The following is a 19267-nucleotide window of genomic DNA, read 5'->3' as shown; positions in this document are numbered from 1 at the left end:
GTGATGAGAGAGCCCAGCTGCTGCTACCAAGACCGAGGCAGCCCAAGAAGTGTAAAGAGTATGTGTGTGTGCGTGTGACTGAATCACCTCGCTGTGCAGCAGCAATGAACACAGCATTGTAAATCAGGCCTACTTCAGTTAGAGAATATAGTTGTGGGGAGTGAAAAGGTGAGGCAGCCTCATCCAAAACTCCGCCTTCAAGACGGCGCCCGGCCTGCTTATCCGCGGGAGGCGTCGGTCCTCTGTAACCTGCTGCTCGGCCATGGGGGCCTTGGCGACCCTGGAGGAACTGCCTGCCCCAGGGTCAGCCAGTTCCTGGAGAACGTAGCCATGTGGCCACCGGTGAGTGTGCTTCATGAAAGCAAACCAGCTGATGGTGCCTGCACCCCGTCACCACCCTCTCCATCAGGCTCTCCCAGGCTGGGCCTCCGTCCTTCGGGGCCAGACCCAACAACGAGGAGCCACCCCTCTGCCCCAGACTCACCTGAACTATCCACACCAGCCAGTCCGGTGTCTGCGGCCCCACCCGTCTCTTCCTGCAGAAACCACAGTAAATGCTCTAGCCCACGGGTCTCCGACCTCTGGGATCTAATGCCCGATGATCTGACGTGGAGCTGATGGAAAAATAATAGAAATAAAGTGCACGGGAAATGTACTGCTCTTGAATCATTCCGGAACCAGGCCCACCCTCGCCCCCGTCAACCGTGCCTGGTGCCGAAAAGGCTGGGGCTGCTGCTCTGGCCGTGCACGCCTCCCCTCCTGACTCGCACTGCGCCCCCGGCGCTGTGGCTCGTCCCCCTCCCAGGATCTGTGAGTAGCAGCTGGGCTCTCTGCATCCCTCGAAGACCCCGACCCAGTGCCGTTGCAGACCTGGGCGAAGGCGTCGTGGGAGGCCGCCCCTCTGGGACCTTGTGGGGGACAGTGGAGCGTGCGGCCGGGCGCCACGGGGAGAGCTCTGAACAAGGTGTTGTCGTCTCCGGGTTCCTTCCAGGCTCATTGCTGCCCAGAAGCTTGGCTCTCAAATAAGCTCTTTGTATCACAAGAGATTTACTACCCTAAGTATATCTGTATCTCAATTTAATGAAAATGTTAAGGATACTTTGATGGTCTTGCGCCAGTGTAATTTTAAATAAAATGTCTTCATTCTTTGGCAGCACACACGGCCCTGATGTTTAACTGTCGGAGGTACTTAAGTGGAGTGCTCTCTACAATATTGTCTTTACAACACTGGCTTGTTTCACAGCACTTTTTTTCCCGCTCAGAGTAAACAAAAAAAGTTCTATGGAAATCTTTGAGGCAAAGCCTCAATTATGTTGCTAGATATTGAACCCAGGCTGACTGTAGATTATAAGGTGATATGTTTGAAGGGAAACACCAGATTTTGGAGCATCAGCTGTGCACTGACTGTCAAATTATTCAACCCTGAATATTCACTGGGAGGACTGATGCTGAAGCTGAAGCTCCAATACGTTGGCCACCTGATGCGAAGAGCTGACTCATTGGAAAAGACCCTGATGCTGGGAAAGATTGAAGGCAGGAGGAGAAGGGGACGACAGAGGATGAGATGTTTGGATGGCATCACTGACTCGATGGACATGAGTTTGAGCAAACTCTGGGAGACGGTGAAGGACAGGGAGGCCTGGTGTGCTGCAGTCTGTGGGGTTGCAAAGAGTTGGACACGACTGAGCGACTGAACAGCAACAAAGGCTTTGGAACATCAGCTGTGCGCGGACCGGCTGTCAAATTGCTAACCCCCTCCCGTGTCCAGTCTCTGCACTGGTCAAATGTGGAGAATGACATTTAGGTCACAGGGCTGCTGTGAGAAGCAACTGAGTAACAGTCTATGGAGCATGGAGTGTAACGTCTGATAGAGAGTGAATGCCCAATAAATAGCAGCTTTATTTTCCACTGCTGTGTTGATATATTCCTGCACTCGATTATTTTAGGTGACTTTGAACAGAAGTGTAAATCTAGCTAGCTTTCCAAACCCCGGTTCACTTGGAGATTTAATACTTGAGCTGAGCTTCGGGAAGAGGCCCTCTCCTTGGTGACGCTGGCAGCTCGTGTCTGTGTAAGGCCGTCTGGAGCTTTTGCAATTTGGCTTCCCGCTTTCCGCATGCGGACTGACTGCCAAGCACACTCTTAATTGTCTAACCTTTTTAAATGATTAAAATGATGATGATGATAATGCATAAAAATAGTATCAGTAGAATGTTAACAGCATATTAATACTTGCTCTTTCAATGTTGTTTGTTGTTAAAAAAATTTTTTTTTGGCCTATGAACTTAGCGAAGTGCTACTGATGCTTCAGGCTAATGACAATAGTTGGAAATAACTTGGCTTTATCCAGTTGTCACCGAGTACAGGCCTGGAGCCACGGGGACCACGCCTTGCCGTCAACCCAGGGGGCATTTGGTCCCTGTGGCCAATGGGGGTCACTGGCTGACCCAAAGTCATGCAGTTGGAGAGGGCAGGGCTCAGACCTGTGCCTCAGCCCTGCTTGACCACGAAAAAAAACACCTTAAAAAAATTTTTTTTTATTGAAGTATGGGCGATTTACAAGGTTGTGTTAAAATTTCTGCTGTATGGCAAACGTTCAGCGATGCATGTACACACACGCGCTATCTTTTTCGTATTCTTTTCCACGACGGTTTATCACAGGATATCGAACGTGGTTCCCTGTGCTGTACCCTGGGCCCCTGTTGCTTACCTACCCGCTATGAGTTAGTCTGCATCTGCTAATCCCAGCCTCCCAGTCTTCCCTCCCCTCCCCCGGCAGCCGCGAGTCTGTTCTCTGCGTCTGCGAATCTATTCACTTGTGTCGCATTTTAGACTCCACCCGTTAGTGACATCATGTGGTATTTGTCTTCCACGGGCACATATCTTAAACTTCCTTTGTGCGTTGACAGCAAGCATGGATAGTCATGAACACTGCGTAACCTGTCGTGGACAGTGTGAACACGGTTTCGCTCCAGAATAACATAGCACCTCTGCAGTGAACCTGGAAATGATGAGGGCACGGGCCATTTTGTTTTGGACACCGTCTAGTTTTTGGTAAAGAAAAAAATCAGAATTATTCAGCTTGTCTGGGAAGATTCCCCATGCCGTGGGGCAACGAAACCTCTGTGCCACATCTAACTACCAGGCCCACGGGCTGCAACTACCAAGCCCGAGCGCCGCAGCTGCTGACGTCCGTGTGCCTAGAGCCTGGGCTCCACGAGGGGAGGAGCCCCTGCAGTGAGACGCGTGTGCGCCACAAGGAAGAGCGGCCCCCGCTCGCCGCAACTGGAGAAAGCGCTTGCGCAGCAACGAAGACCCAGCACAGCGAAATAAATAAGGATCAGTTCAGTTCAGTCGCTCGGTCGGGTCCGACTCTTTGCGACCCCATGAATCGCAGCACGCCAGGCCTCCCTGTCCATCACCAGCTCCTGGAGTTTACTCCAACTCATGTCCATTGAGTCGGTGATGCCATCCAGCCATCTCATCCTCTGTCGTCCCCTTCTCCTCCTGCCTTCAATCTTTCCCAGCATCAGGGTCTTTTTTAATGAGTCAATTCTTCCCATCAGGTGGCCAAAGTATTGGCATTTCAGCTTCAGCATTAGTCCTTCCAATGAACATTCAGGACTGATTTCCTTTAGGATGGACTGGTTGGATCTCCTTGCAGGCCAAGGGACTCTCAAGAGTCTTCTCCAACACCACAGTTCAAAAGCATCAGTTCTTCAGCGCTCAACTTTCTTTATAGTCCAACTCTCACATCCATACAGGACTACTGGAAAAACCAGAAGTTGGACTAGATGGACCTTTGTTGGCAAAGTAATGTCTTTGCTTTTGAATATGCTGTCTAGGTTGGTCATAACTTTTCTTCCAAGGAGCAAGCGTCTTTTAATTTCATGGCTGCAGTCACCATCTGCAGTGATTTTGCAGCCCCCAAAAATAAAGTCTGTCACTGTTTCCTCATCTATTTCCCATGAAGTGATGGCACTGGATGCCATGATCTTAGTTTTCTGAATGTTGAGCTTTAAGCCAACTTTTTTACTCTCCTCTTTCACTTTCATCAAGAAGCTCTTTAGTTCTTCATTTTCTGCCATAAGGGTTGTGTCATCTGCATATCTGAGGTTGTTGATATTTCTCCCTGCAATCTTGATTCCAGCTTGTGCTTCATCCAGCCTAGCATTTCTCATGATGTACTCCGCATATAAGTTAAATAAGCAGGGTGACAATATACAGCCTTGATGTACTCCTTTTCCTATTTGGAACCAGTCTGTTGTTTCAAGTCCAGTTCTAACTGTTGCTTCCTGACCTGCATACAGACTTTCCAAGAGGCAAGTCAGGTGGTCTGGTATTCCCACCTGTTTCAGAATTTTCCACAGTTTATTGTGATCCACACAGTCAAAGGCTTTGGCATAGTCAATAAGCCAGAAGTAGATGCTTTTCTGAAACTCTCTTGCTTTTTCGATGATCTAATGGATATTGGCAATTTGATCTCTGGTTCCTCTGCCTTTTCTAAATCCAGCTTGAACATCTGGAAGTTCATGTTTCTTGTACTGTTGAAGGCTGGCTTGGAGAATTTTGAGCATTACTTTACTAGCGTGTGAGTGAGTGAGTGAGTGAGTAAAGTCGCTCAGTCGTGTCCGACTCTTTGCGACCCCGTGGACTGTAGCCCACCAGGCTCCTCCGTCCATGGGATTCTCCAGGCAAGAATACTGGAGCGGGTTGCCATTTCCTTCTCCAGGGGATCTTCCCGACCCAGGGATTGAACCCAGGTCTCCCGCATTGCAGGTAGATGCTTTAACCTCGTGTGAGATGAATGCAATTGTGTGGTAGTTTGAGCATTCTTTGGCATTGTCTTTCTTTGGGATTGGAATGAAAACTGACCTTTTCCAGTCCTGTGGCTGGAAATACATAAAGAAATATATGTATTTTTAAAAGGAGCTTCATGATAAAAAGAAAAAGGGTCACTGCTGACGATGCCAGTCTGAGAGTGTGGAATCAGCCTTCCTGAGCTCTCTCTACCCAACTCTTGCCTCCAACCCCATGACCCCTGCCGGCCTTGGCTTGACCCACACCCTGTCCCTCCACGTCCACCACTGGCCTGGACTCCTATCTCCAGGAGCCCCTGGTCTCTACATCAGGCTGTAATGCACCTCTGAGGCCTGGGAGCATGACTTAGGCCTTGACTACAGGGCCCTGCCTGTGTGGGGCCCTGGCAGGGCATGGGCCCCCCGGGGTTTGGGGCACCACGCTGAGCCAGGCCCACCAGGATGGCATTGCTCACACTGCACATCAGCTGGCTCTTCACTCCCTGGGGGGAGAGAGTGCTCACTGGGGGCCACACAAAGTGTTGGCCCATGTGGGTGGCTGCCGATGATGGTGGGTTTGCCCACAGGTGAATGCCATGTGTCTGGGCCTTTAATACGTGAGACTCTTCACTCTGGCCCGGCTGGAAGGGCATCTTAGCCACCCCACCAGGGCTCTTGGTAGAGGGCCAGCCGGCAGCTGGCCTGGCTTCAACTCACTGTGTGGACTGTGTTGGGTGGAGGACAGACAGAGGGAAGAGTTCCTGGGTACCCCACGGCAACTCCCATAGAGGCTTTAGCTCGGGACTCTCAGCTGGATCCATAGTGGGGGAGCAGGAATCCTCTGCAGTGGGGGGCCACAGGCGGAGGGCCACCACGTCTTGGAATAGCTTCGGAACCCCCGTCAGCCAATGTCACAGGCAGAGCTGGGCATCCAGCACCAGGGATACGGGGCTTGGGGAAGCATGGAGAGATTTGGGGTCTTGCATCCATGGACTGGGAGAGAAAGGCCCTCCAGCCAGCCTGGTCATGGCAAAGTGTGACAGGCAGAACGCAGCGGTGTGTGGGTACCACTTTGTGAAAAGCAGCGTTTGCCCAGGTGTTTGAGCAAGCGACCCATTGCTCCGGATGGTACAATGATTACACGCCTCAGGAACTGAGAGCTCGCTGCGTCGACTCTGGACGCGGCAGATCTGTGAACTTCAAGAATTTTCCACCCACCTCTTAAATGCCCTTGAGCCCCTGCTCTGGGCCATGTCTCTCATGACAATTTGCACTCGCTTCTGGTTTCCCTTCTGATTTCTTCTTTGATGCTGGGGCTACTAAGAAGCTAATTTCCACATTGGTGAGAGTCCTGGTTTTTTCCTGTCTAGAATCTCTGATTTCATCCCACTCTGGTCGGAGGACACTGTTTGTAGTTCTGACTTTTTGCCGAAGGGCCCAGCGTATGCTCCGGGTACCCCTGGGCGGAGCAGGTGCTCTGCTGCGGGAAGCGGGCGTGCCCCACAGTCTGGGGGTCAAGTTGCTAAGAGTGGCTTTAGAATCTTCATTCCTTGTTGATCTTTTGTCTAGATGTTCTGGCCAGCATTCAAAGTGGGTGTCTGAAGCCTACAGCTGATATTCTCAAATCGTCCATTTCTCCCTTCATTTCTGTCCGTTTTTTCACACTTTGATTCTTTTGGACGTTTTCACCTCTGGATTTAATCTTGCAGAGAGATTGAATTTTTGTCCTCTAATGTTGCCTGAAATATGATAATGGAAGAGGAGTATGTGTTTAAATTTAGGGTATTTTACTGTTGCCGCTGTGTTAATGAATGTTACGGACTGCGTCCCCCTCACCCTAAATTCACGTGTTGAATCGTAACCTCCAGTGTGATGGTGTCGAGCGGTGATGAGGTCACAAAGGTAGAGCCCTCCTGAATGGGGATGAGGGTCCTTGTAAAAGCAACGTCCCCACCCCAGAACTCCCTGTCCCCTCCCCGACATGAAGACACAGAGGGAAGGCACTAGTGATCAGCCAGGAAGTGAGTCCTCCCGTGACACCGAATCTGCCAGGCCTGATTGGGGACTTCCAGCCTCCAGACTGTGGGAGATAAATTTCCATTTTTTATAAGCCACCCAGTCTGTGGTATTCTATCAAAGCAGCCTGAACAAAGATAATGAAACTTCTTTTTCTGAAAGAAATTCATCATTAAAATTATTATACACATAGAAAGCATATTAAACATCTATCAACACTTTAAAGACAAGCCTGGAAAGACTATGCAGATTGCGAAACAACGTTGCCAGTCACCTCCTTCCACGTCAGGTCTCCTCCCATCAGTAACTACCATCTCCACTTTGGGACAAAATTTTCTGCGTATTTCTTCGTTGCTGTATTCATTGGAATTACCTTGGTATTTTATCATCAGAAACTCTGATTGTGATCACTTGGCCTCATTGCACGAGATGTGAGGAGCTGCACTGGACAGCGTGGGATGGTAAAAGGGGGGAATCTCCAGCCTCGGGCCTACAGTGGCCTTGGTGTTAATTTAACACATGTTCTCCTGGACCCGCCCCAGGGTCTCTGGAGCCAGCACCTACATAGCTGCAGGAGAGGCTGTGTATCCTCTGGGGACAGCAGGGAACAGACCCCATCAGAGGTAGGCCTGCGGCCCTACAACCCAGCCGCAACGCTTTAGGGTGTCTTTCCCGCAGAAAGAACTCATTCCTGTATGCAAGCATGTTCCTGAAGTATAATTTTAACAACAACAAAATGGAGTTAGCCTAAGTGCCAAACTACAGGGAAATGGTGAGATAATAAATTATAGCCCGTCCCATCCCCAGGAGGGGCGCAACCCTGTAGACCCCTTGATTTTAGCCCAGAGAGACTTCGGACCACCAGAACCATAAGACAATATGTTCATGCTGTTTAGGCCACTACGTTTATGGTAATTTGTTACAACAATGACAGGAAGCTAAGATAGACAATTCAGAAAATTTGAAAAATACCCTTAATTATCAACAAAGCTGAAGTGGAGAACTAAGTTTGGTGTGCTGGTGAAATGGTCCCCTGCTCCTTGTGTGGCCTGGACCTTGGAAGAGTTCATTTGGGGCAGAACCTGAGACCTCAGAGCAGACTCACTGAGGACACAGAATGGATATTATCAATATTTTAAATCTTTGTCCTCTGACAGGTTCAAAAAAAGTGACAGTTTACTTATAAAATCTGTACAATTTAAAAATTGATACAATTTGGACATATTTGATGAATCAAGGATTTCTTGACATATCAGAGTAGTTTATACGTTAACTGAGAAGCCACGCTATCATTGACTTTCAAAGTTTTTTGATCCTATTGTGACCTAATTCTCATTATATATATATATGTTTGTGTGTCTGTCTGTCTATGTACATAGCAGAATTTTTCAAACGAAGATTGAAACCCATTAGAGGGTTGTGAAATGTACTTAGTGGTTTGCAGCTAGTATTAAAAAAAGAGAACAGAATAAAAGAAAACAAGGCATCTCGCATAGAAATGGAAGTATTAGATTTTACGATTTTGATTTTACTCGCGTGTATATGAAATGTATATATCTGGTATATATGTGTGTATGCGATATCTATTTCTCTGAATATATTATACGTTTGTATGTATATGTTTATATATGTACATATGTACTTGTGTAGATATTGACGTGCTTTTGACATTTATGTAAGAGTATGTATGTGTACATGATATACTTTTATGCTGTGTATGTGCTACATGCTTCTATCTGTGTGTGTATGATATATACGTGTATATGTGTGTACTAAGTTCGCGCATAACTAGGTCACAACGTTTAGTGATGCGCTCTCTAAGGGCGTTAAGTAATAAAGCTGATCTTTCCCTCTCGTATCGGTCAAGCCTGGTATCTTACAGAAAGCCTGGAGCCGGCTTCCCAGAAAAGTGCACACACGGAATCCGAGTCCAGCTTCGGGACGCAGGCGCCCACGAAGCCGGCCCCGGAGCACTGTGCACGCGGGACGCTTCAGCACCCCTCGGACAGCGCCCTCTGCCTCGCAGCACCTGCTGGGGGCGCTCCCTGCCCCCGCACCTGCGCTGCAGCGACGCGCTCCGGCCCCGCCCCCGGCCCGCCCCTGGCCCCGCCCCTCACCAGCTCCCGCCCCTCAAGGCCCCGGCCCCGCCCTTCGCCCCTCCCGCCAAAGCGCAGGGCCCCGCGGGTTCTTCCCACGGTCCGCTGCGCCGTCAACACGGGCGCGCGCACGCGAGCCGGGCGCCGGGAGCGGCGCGGCGGCGTCCGTGCCGGGCGCGCGCACGCCGACGGGGCGGCGCACAGCAGCGGCGGCGCCGGCGGCGGCGGCGGCGGCCATCTTTCCTCACAGCGGCCGCTCTGGGTGTGAGTGAGGGATCCGCGGCCCCCGCTGGCGCTCGGGCTCGGCCGGAGTGGCGGCGAGGCGTGGATGAGGGGAGCGGCGGTGGCCGAGGGCCGCCCCCTGTGTCGCCACCCCCCCACCCAGGGCAGGCCGAGCGGGCAGCCCGCCGGCGGGCGCGGGGTCCCTGCCCGGCGCGGCCTCGTCCCCGCCGGGGCACTCCCCCTGCGCCCGCTGGCCGCCCGCGCTCTCTGGGTCGGGTCCCCCAGATGGGATAGGCTGTAAAGATGTTTAGTTTTGAGGGGGACTTCAAAACCAGGCCCAAGGTGTCCCTGGGAGGCGCGAGCCGGAAGGTAAGAGCGGCCTGCGAGCGGCGGCGCCTCGGGGCCGGGCGGGGGCGGGGCGCGTGCGTCCCTCCGGCCGGGCGGCGGGGTCACCCCCCAGGGTCACACCGGGTCCGGGAGGAAGGCTGATGGTTGCCGGGGCCGCGTGCACCGGGATCGCCCAGGAGCTGCGAGGATGCTGAGGGTGGACGGCCCTTCACATTTAGATGGTGAAAAACTCGGGGCCAGGGACACAGTGTTTCTTTCCGAAATGAGCTTTGGATACTTTGTCAGCCTTGACGTCTGGTGGTGACTGCTTTTATGGAGTTCTCCTCTGTTGTAGGAGGTGAGCAGGATGTATTCGTTCTTGACGACAATCTCTGAAATTGAGGCGTACTCCTCGTCTTTGGCCGTGTGTTTGAATCCAAGAGCATGAAAATTATTCTTCAGCAACCCTTTGGAAACATTTCTGGAGAGACTCTGGAACTTTTTTTCTGTTATGATAGTTGTTTTTGTTGTTCGTCTTGTCCAGCCCTTTGTGACCCGATGGACTGCCACACGCCAGGCTTCCCTGTCCTTCACTGTCTCCCCGAGTTTGCTCAGATTTGTGTCCATCTGAGTCGGTGATGCCATCCAACCATCACATCCTCTGTCGTCCCTTTCTCCCGCCTTCAGTCTTTCCCAGCATCAGGGTCTTTTCTAATGAGTCAGCTCTTCCCATCAGGTGGCCAAAGTATTGAGGTTCAGCTTCAGCATCAGTCCTTCCAGTGAGCATCCAGGGTTGATTTCTTTTAGGATTGACAGTTATCCTTGGGATAACAGTTGAGAGTAAGAGTGGACAGACTACTCTGCTGTCTTCTCTGATGACTGGCATCTGCTGATTGGCTGGAATTGCTGGTAAGCAGCTCAGCGTCAGCGTTGTTTCATTTGCTTGCTTTCCACTACTTCACTGAATCCCTTTTCTGCCTGTTTTAGTTTTATCAGGCTGAAAATAAAGTGTGGTCCTCCCTACTTAAAGTGTTTGGGAAGTTCACGTGAGTATAATTAGCTGTTTACTAAATAGTTTTCTAAAATGGTCTTTAAATGCTTCGTGTATTTTGTCTTCTATACTAACGTATTGTTTGTTACCTTTGCGACTGGGCTGACTTGGGACTCTAACGTGATTGCTCGGTGTAGAGATACCTGTTTAAATGGTACTGCGAGTGTATGTGGGTTTCCCAGGTGGCATAGTGGTAAAGAATCTGCCTGCTAATGCAGAAGATACAAGAGACTTGGATTCAGTCTCTGGGTCAAGAAGATCCCCTGGAAAAGGGAATGGCTACACACTCCGGTATTCTTGCCTAGAAAATTCCACAGAGGAAGCCTGGTGGGCTTCAACCCATGGAGTCACAAAAGAGTCAGACAAGACTGAGCACACATTGGGGTATGTATGTGCTCGTTTCTGAGGGTGGAGGATGGGATCCCAGCAGCGAGTTGGGAGAGAAGCGTGTTGATAGTTTTCAGGCTTTGGGTTTTGCAAGATGGTGATTGGTTGAATGTAGCTGGCTGCAGAACAGGGTACGTGTTGAAGTGTGGCAGGGCTGGCGTGGGCCATATTCGGGCTTGGCTATTCATGAAAATTCCAGGTGAGACCAAAGGATTTCTGCCCTTCGAAGGGGCCTTGAAGACCCTGTGGGCCAGAGTTAGTTTTCAGATGGGATAAAGAGCCACTGGGTGACTGCACGGCCATGTGGCCTGGCTGTAGGTCACCGCCTGAGAATCCATGTCCCTTCAGTTCTGTACGACCTTGTGACTTCAGTACCGACGAGTACCCCGCAGGTCCTGTTGGGTGCTGATCCTGTTCTCTCACCAGGTAACACATTTTGTCTCTGAGGAAAATCAGAATCTCAAGAGGAGATTGTGTATATGGTGTTTCAAATGTGTGAAACAGTTTTTTTTTTTTTTTCCTTTCCCCTTTTATCCCCCTTTTCATTGAGGTTTAGACTTAACATACAGTCAAGGCACAAACATTAAGTGTCTGTATCTTAGGCCCCATCCACTAGAAGCCTGAGGAGGAAATCCTTGTACGAGTGGAGTTGAAGGAAGAGGAGAGGTCAGGGGACCAGGGTTGCAGTCCAGCTTTAGCCAATCCCGCCGGTAGCTTTGGAGTGCGGCTGGCATCACAGACTTGCCCCTTCTTGTATCACTTATGCATTGTCTGCAGGCTGCCCCTGGCGTGGGTGAGAGTGCAGTTCTTCTGAGAGGTATCAGTTACTGTCAAGTGGTTGGGTGATGGAATCTGGGTGGGGAATTAACTGTACGTTCTGCTTGAAGGATTTTTACACGTGAACACACCTTGGGGCCCACCATTCCCATCAGATCACGTGCCCAGCATTCAAGAGGCTGCCTTCTGCACCCTTCCATTCTGAGCCCTCCTGTCCAGAGATAGGGAACGTTTCATTCAAGGATGGGCACAACAATATGTGAACCAAGAAACTCCAGATGTACAAGTTAGATTTAGAAAAGGCAGAGGAACCAGAGATCAAACTGCCAACATCCGTTGCATCATATAAAAAGCAAGCAAGTTCCAGAAAAACATCTACTCCTTCACTGACTAAGCTAAAGCCTTTGACTGTGTGGATCACAACAAACTGGAAAATTCTTAAAGAGATGGGAATACCAGACGTTCTTACCTGCTTCCTGAGAAACCAGTGTGCAGGTCAGGAAGCAACAGTGAGAACCAGACATGGAACAATGGACTGCTTCAAAAATTGAGAAAGGCGTTCCTCAAGGCTGTATATTGTCACCCTCCTTATTTAGCTTGTATGCAGAGTACATCATGTGAAATGTCGGACTAAATGAGCTACAAGTTGGAATCAAGATTAGCAGAAGAAACATCAACAGCCTCAGATATGCAAATGATACCACTGTAATGGCAGAAAGTGAAGAGGAACTAAAGAGCCTCTGTTATCAAGAGGGTAAAAGAGGAGAATGAAAAAGCTGGCTTGAAACTCAGCATTCAAAAAACTAAGATCATGGCATCTGGTCCCATCATTTCATGGCAAATACAAGGGGAAAAAGTAGAAACAGTGACAGATTTTATTTTCTAGGCTCCAGAATCACTGTGGATGGTCAGTACAGCCATGAAATTAAAAGATGCTTGCTCCTTAGAGGAAAAGCTATGACAAACCTAGACAGCATGTTAAAAAGCAGAAACTTCACTTTGCTGATAAATGTTCATCTAGCCAAAGCTATGGTTTTTCCAGTAGTCATCTACAGATGTGAGAATTGGACTGTAAAGAAGGCTGAGCGCCAAAGAATTGATGCTTTTGAACTGTGGTGTTGGAGAAGACTCTTGAGAGTCCCTTGGACATCAAGGAGGTCAAACCAGTCAACCCTAAAGGAAATCAACCCTGAACATTCACTGGGAGGACTGATGCTGAAGCTGAAACTCCAGTACTTTGGCCACCTGATGCCAAGAGCCAACTCATTGGAAAAGACCCTGATGCTGGGAAAGATTGAAGACAGGAGGAGAAGGGGACGACAGAGGATGAGATGGTTGGATGGCATCGCTGACTCAATGGACATGAGTTTGACCAAACTCTGGAAGATAGTAAAAAACAGGAAAGCCTGGCATGCTGCAGTCCATGGGGTTGAAAAGAGTTGAAATGACTTAGTGACTGAACAACAACCCAGAGATATCTCCTGTTTTCACCTTTATTACCACAGAGTAATTCTGCCTGTTGAGCTTCCTGTGCTTGGAATCCCCTCTTTTTGGAGCTGGCTTCTTGTGGCTCAGTGCTCTGAGAGGTGGAGCCCATTGTCTTATTTTGATGCATTGTCTGAACGTAGCACAGTTGGCCCACGTTTGCTGTGTGAGTCTCTGGGTGGACACCTGTTCTCACGTGCTGGCCACACATTGCACATGGGTTTAGCTCTAGTGCGCTCTGCCCCGTCCCCTCGAAGGCAGACCTGCAGCATCTGAGGGTTTCAGGGGCTCCACTTATTGCCAGCACTTAGTATTGTCAGTCCTTTTAATAAGAAAATTCTTCTGTTGTTCGGGTGGGTATGTAGTTTCATTGTTTTGATTTTGTTTCCTAACAGCTAAATGATATTTGAGCACCCAAATTTGCTTATTTTCTTTAATTCTCTTTCTCTGCAACTTAAGTCCTTTCTCTTCTTTCTTAAGCTTAGTGGAAACTGAATGGTTGCCACTTTTTGAGTGAATATAAATTTTTCCTTCAAATTAAATGAATATTTAATATATTTATTTGTGAAGGTTCTTTGAAAGATCTGAAACATTGTAAGGAAAAGTTCATGCCCTCCTTGTAATCTTGTTGGGGAGATAAGACTTATGTAATTAAACCTTAAATAACCATAGAGAGAGTAAGTACCACATTCTAGATTTCCCTTGGAGCTGACTCAGGAAAGGACAGAGTTGGTGGGCTTGGTCTTGAAGGGTCGAACGAGGGTGGGTGGGAAGCAAGTATTCCAGGTGGGTGGGAGGATTTGCGTGTGTCAGTGTATACTGGATTCCTCTGGTGCTAAGTCACTACAGTTTTTCCACTTAGTATTTCTGAAGTCAGAGTACATCTTGATAACATGACACAGTTTTTGGCAGTATTTTTTTCTTTTCTCAGTAGTGCATAGAAGAATATCTTAGAGGTCATTTGATTACAGGTTTAGAAATCTGCTGTTATTAGCATCTTGCCTTGTTATTCAGTCGCTCAGTCATGTCCAACTCTTAGCCACCCCATGGACTGTAGCATACCAGGCTTCCCTGTCCTTCATCATCTCCCAGAGTTTGCTCAAACTCATGTCTATTGAGTCTGTGATGCCATCTAACCATCTCATCCTCTGTCTTCCCCTTCTCCTCCTGCCGTCAAGTCTTTCCCAGCATCAGGGTCTTTTCCAGTGAGTTGGGTCTTGCCATCAGATGGCCAGAGTATTGGAGCTTCAGCATCAGTCCTCCCAGTGAATATTCAGGGTTGATCTCCTTTAGGATGGACTGGTTGGATCTTGCAGTCCAAGGGACTCTCAAATCTTCTCCAACACCACAGTTCAAAAGCATCAGTTCTTTGGCGCTCAGCCTTTATGGTCCAATTCTCACATCTGTACATGACTAATGGAAGAACCATGGCTTTGGCTAGATAGACCTTTGTCAGCAAAGTGATGTCTCTGCTTTTTAACATACTGTCTAGGTTGGTCATAGCTTTTCCTCCAAGGAGCAAGTGTCTTTACTTTCATGGCTGCACTGACTGCCTGTAGTGATTTTGGAGCTCAGAAAATAAAATCTGTCACTGTTTCCACTTTTCCCCCTTTTATTTGCCATGAAGTGATGGGACCAGATGCCATTATCTTAGTTTTTTGAATGTTGAGTTTCAGGCCAGGTTTTTCACACTCCTCTTTTACCTTCTTGATAAAAGAGGCTCTTTAGTTCCTCTTCACTTTCTGCAGATATCATCTGCATATCTGAGGTTGTTGATGTTTCTCCTTGTAATCTCAGTTCCTGCTTGTGATTCATCCAGCCCAGGATTTCACATGATGTAGTCTGCATAGAAGTTAAATAAGCAGGGTGACAATACTGCAGCCTTGACAAAAACTCCTTTCTCAATTTTGGACCAGTCTGTTCTGTTTCTGGTTCTCACTGTTGCTTCTTGACCTGCATACAGATTTCTCAGGAGGCAGGTCAGGTGGTCTGGTATTCCCATCTCTTTAACAATTCTCCACAGTTTGTGGTGATCCACACAGTCAAAGGCCTTAGTTCAGCTAATGAAGCAGACGTAGATGTTGTTCTGGAATGCCCTAGCCTTCTATATGATCCAGTGGATGTTGGCAACTTGATATCTGGTTCCTTTACCTTTTCTAAATCCACCTTGTACATCAGAAAGTTCACTACATCTTGCCCTAGTGCAGTTCATTTGTTGCATTGATAAACCAATATCAGTACATTAAAGTTCGTTCTTTGTGTTGCATTGAGTGGGTTCTGACGTGTGTAATGACTTGCATCCTCCAGTGCAGTGTCGTAGAGCATAGTGTGTTGCCCTGTGCTTTCCCTGTTCATCTCCCTTATCCCTCGCTTTCCCCGCCGCCGCTCCCCCCGCCCCAGCCCCATCTCTGGCCTCCAGCAGCCTTGTTCCTGCCTGTAGGTTAGGTTGCGCTTCCAGGATGTCGTGTGTCGTTGGAATCACACAGTGTAGTCTTTTCAGCTGGCTTCTCTCACTTAGCAGTGTGCTTAAATGCATGCAGGGGTCTTCCTTGCCTTTTTGTAAGCTTTGATAGCTTGATTTTTTTTTAAACCTTATTTTCTATTAGCAAACTATTTTATTAGAGCAGTTGTACGCTTGCAGAAAAAACTGCTGGGAGCACACCCTCTCTGCAGCGCCTTTGTTTCCTGTCTCATCTCCTCCATCTTGCTGTTATGTGGTACATTTGCTACAATTGATGGATTGATGTTGATACATTATTGTTAAGTCAGCTTATATCAGAGCTCACTGCAGGTGTTGTACATTCTGTGGGTTTTGATCTTTTGAAACTGGTTCCTTGAATTTAGGAATTTTCTTCTAAGGTTGTTCCATGTCTTTTGTGGTCTAATTTTTTTTTCTGGATGCACCCCACATCATGTGGGACCTTAGTCCCCCAACCAGGGATCAAACCCTTGCACCTGCATTGGAAGGCAGAGGCTTAACCACTGGGCCACTAGGGAAGTCCCTTTTGTGGCCTCATAGCTTCTCCCCGCCTCCAGTTGCTGAATATACTCCGTTGTCTGGATGGACCACAGTTCGTTCGTCCCTTCACCTTCGGAAGCACATCTTGGTTGCTTCCAAGTTTTAGCATCAGTTGTGAATAAAGCCGCCGTCGACATCCACGTGCAGGCCCTGCGTGGATATGGTGTTCCGCTCCTTTGGGTGGATATCAAGGAGTGGGATTGTTGGATTGTCTGAGAAGATTATGTTCAGTTTTGCAGTTGACTGAAAAACTGTCTTCCAAAGTGGCTGTGCGTTCGTGCCAAGTCACTTCAGGCATGTCCGACTCTTTGCAAAACCATGGACTTCAGCCCACCGGGCTCCTCTGTCCATGGATTCTCCAGGCAGGAATACTGGAGTGGTTGCCATCTTCTTCAGAGTGGCCGTCCCGTTTTGCGTTTGCACCAGCAGTGGGGGCTTCTGTTACTCCACGTCCTTGTCGGCGTTTGGTGTTGGAGGTTCACATGTGGCCTTTCTGGTGGGTGTGTGGTGGGCCTCGCCGCTTTAGTTCCCATTTCCCTGATGACATGTGACGCGGAGCATCTTTTCATAGGTGCTTACTTAGATCTAGCTGCTTTGTTGAGGTGTCTGTTCAGGTCTTTATTCTATATATTTTTTTTTTTTTTTATTCTATATTTTAATCAGGTTGTTTTCTTACTGTTAAGTTTCAACAGTTCCTTACATACATTTTTGATGTACTTTTATATATTTTGTATATGTGAACTCCTTTTTCAGATATGTTTTTTGCATATATCTTGCCTCAGTTTATAACTTCTCATTTTCTTAATACTGTCTTTTGCAGAGCAGAAGTTCTTAATTGTAGTGAAGTCCAGTTTTATCAGTTTTTTTCTTGCATGAATTGTCTTGTGTTGCATCTAAAAAGTCATGCCAGGGCTTCCCTGGTGGCTCAGAGGTAAAGAACCTGCCTGCTGATGGAGGAGACATGAGTTCGATCCCTGGTCTGCGAGGATCCCACATGCCTCGGCGCGACTAAGCCCATGACCCACGAGTGCTGAGCCTGTGCTCTGTGGCCCGGGAACCACAACTGCTGCGCCTTCACGCTGCAGCTGCTGAAGCCTGAGCACCCTAGAGCCCGTGCTCCACGACAGGAGAAGCCGCTGCAGTGAGCGGCCCACGCAGGGCGACTAGAGAGTAGCCCCCACTTGCCAAAACTAGAGAAAAGCTTGTGAAGCAGCACAGAGCCAGCATAGCCAAAAAATAAATCAAATTCTTTTTTAAAAAAAGTCATGCCAAACAGGATGTCACCTGGGTTTTCTCCTGTGTTAACTTCTAGTAGTTTTATAATTCTGTATTTTACCTTTTCGTCTATGGTCTATTTTGGGGTAATTTTTGTGAACTGTGTTAAGGTCTGTGTCTGCTGCTGCTGCTGCTAAGTCGCTTCAGATGTGTCCGACTCTGTGCGACCCCAGAGACGGCAGCCCACCAGGCTCCCCCGTCCATGGGATTCTCCAGGCAAGAACACTGGAGTGGGTTGCCATTTCCTTCTCCAGTGCATGAAACTGAAGTCGCTCAGTTGTGCCCGACCCTCAGTGACCCCATGGACTGCAGCCTACCGGGCTCCTCCGTCCACGGGATTTTCCAGGCAGGAGTACTGGAATGGGGTGCCATTTTTTCTGTTTTGGCATGGGAGTGTCCAGTTTCAGCACGTTTGTTGAAAAGCTGTTCTTTCCCCATTGGATTGTCTTTGCTCTCGTCAAAGGTCAGTCGGCTCAGTCGTGTGTCTGTTTCTGGGCTTGGTATCCTGGTTCATGGATCTCTGTGTCTGTTTGGGGTTTTTGGTTTGTTTGGCGCTGTTTTTGCCAGTGCCACATTGTATTCATTTCTGGGGCTTTAGAGTAAGTCTCAGAGTTGGGTAGTGTCAGTCCTCTGACTTTGTTCATATTTTTCTTCAGCATCGTGTTGGCTTTTTTGAGTCTTGTGCCCTTTCATAGCAACCTTAGAGTCACTTTGTTGATAATCACAAAGTAACGTACTGTGCTTTTCCTTTCTTTAAAAAAAACCATTGTGTTTTAAGTGTATTTGTTACATCAGGTTTTTTTAAGTATAGTTAAATGAACAATATTACATAAATTGCAGATGTGTAGTAATTCACAGTTATTCAAGGTTATGCTCCATTTATGGTTGTTATTGGAGAAGGAAATGGCAGCCCACTCCAGTATTCTTGCCTGGAGAATCCCATGGACAGAGGAGCCTGGCGGGCTGTAGTCCATGGGGTCTCGAGAGTCAGATACGACTTAGCAACTAACACCGATACCATGGTTACCTGCAGTATTGGCTGTGTTCTCTTGTGTTGTATGGATTTACTGGTTTTGACTGGGATTGTGTTGAATGTGTAAATCAAAAGAGCAGCCCCTGGAGGGGTTGCTTCCCACAAGATGCTAGTGGGAAAGAATCTGCCTGTCGGTGCAGGAGACAGAAGACGTGGGTTCAACCCCTGCATCAGGGATGCCCCTGAAGTAGGAGACGGCACCCTGCCCCAGTGTCTTGCTTAGGGAATACCACGGACAGAGGCCTGGCGGGCTACCGCCCGTGGGGTCGCAGAGTTGGGTGTGACTGAGGAGCTGAGCACTGGTGTGATTATATGCTTTTTCTTTAGTCTGTTGTTATAATGGATTATACCAAGTGTTTTATTAGGTTGGTGCAAAAGTAATTGCAGTTTTGCATTGTTGAACTTTGCCATTTGGTATTGGAATGCATTCTTAAATGTGTCTGTGTTATGCATCATTTAAGTCTTATGTTTTTTCACTAACAACTCATTACTTGAAGGTTTATATTTATTTTAGACTAGGGAAATGATGTTAGACAAAAAGCAAATTTGAGTGAATTTCTTTTAATTAGAGTTCAAAATGCTTCATAAAGCTGCAGAGACAACTCACAACATCAACAATGCATTTGGCCGAGGAACTGCTAACAAATGTACAGTGCTTTCTGCAAAAGAACCAGAAGCTGCCCAGAGCCTTGTAGACGAGGAGCGCAGTGGCCGCTCATCAGAAGTGTACAGTGACTGGTTGAGAGGATCCTTGAAGTTGAAAAAGCTCGATAAGTGAGG

The 19267-nt window shown here is 48.2% G+C and overlaps 1 protein-coding gene across 2 annotated transcripts in view; it reads left to right on the top strand.

Annotated features, from left to right (window-relative positions):
* The first annotated feature begins 9122 nt into the window (after positions 1-9122).
* The window catches only part of UBE3C (ubiquitin protein ligase E3C), a 115532-nt gene continuing 105387 nt past the window's right edge, over positions 9123-19267 (top strand). For both annotated transcript variants that reach the window (XM_027538466.1, XM_027538465.1), the window contains exon 1: positions 9123-9502. In XM_027538466.1, the coding sequence (XP_027394267.1) occupies positions 9437-9502 (66 nt within the window). In that variant the 5' untranslated portion in view covers positions 9123-9436. The remainder of the gene's footprint in view (positions 9503-19267) is intronic.

This window comes from Bos indicus x Bos taurus, chromosome 4 (genome assembly GCF_003369695.1).
Source record: "Bos indicus x Bos taurus breed Angus x Brahman F1 hybrid chromosome 4, Bos_hybrid_MaternalHap_v2.0, whole genome shotgun sequence".
NCBI classification, from domain to species: domain Eukaryota; kingdom Metazoa; phylum Chordata; class Mammalia; order Artiodactyla; family Bovidae; genus Bos; species Bos indicus x Bos taurus.
The sequence above is the reverse complement of the archived record's forward strand: the minus strand, read 5'-3'. Positions and strand labels throughout refer to the sequence as shown.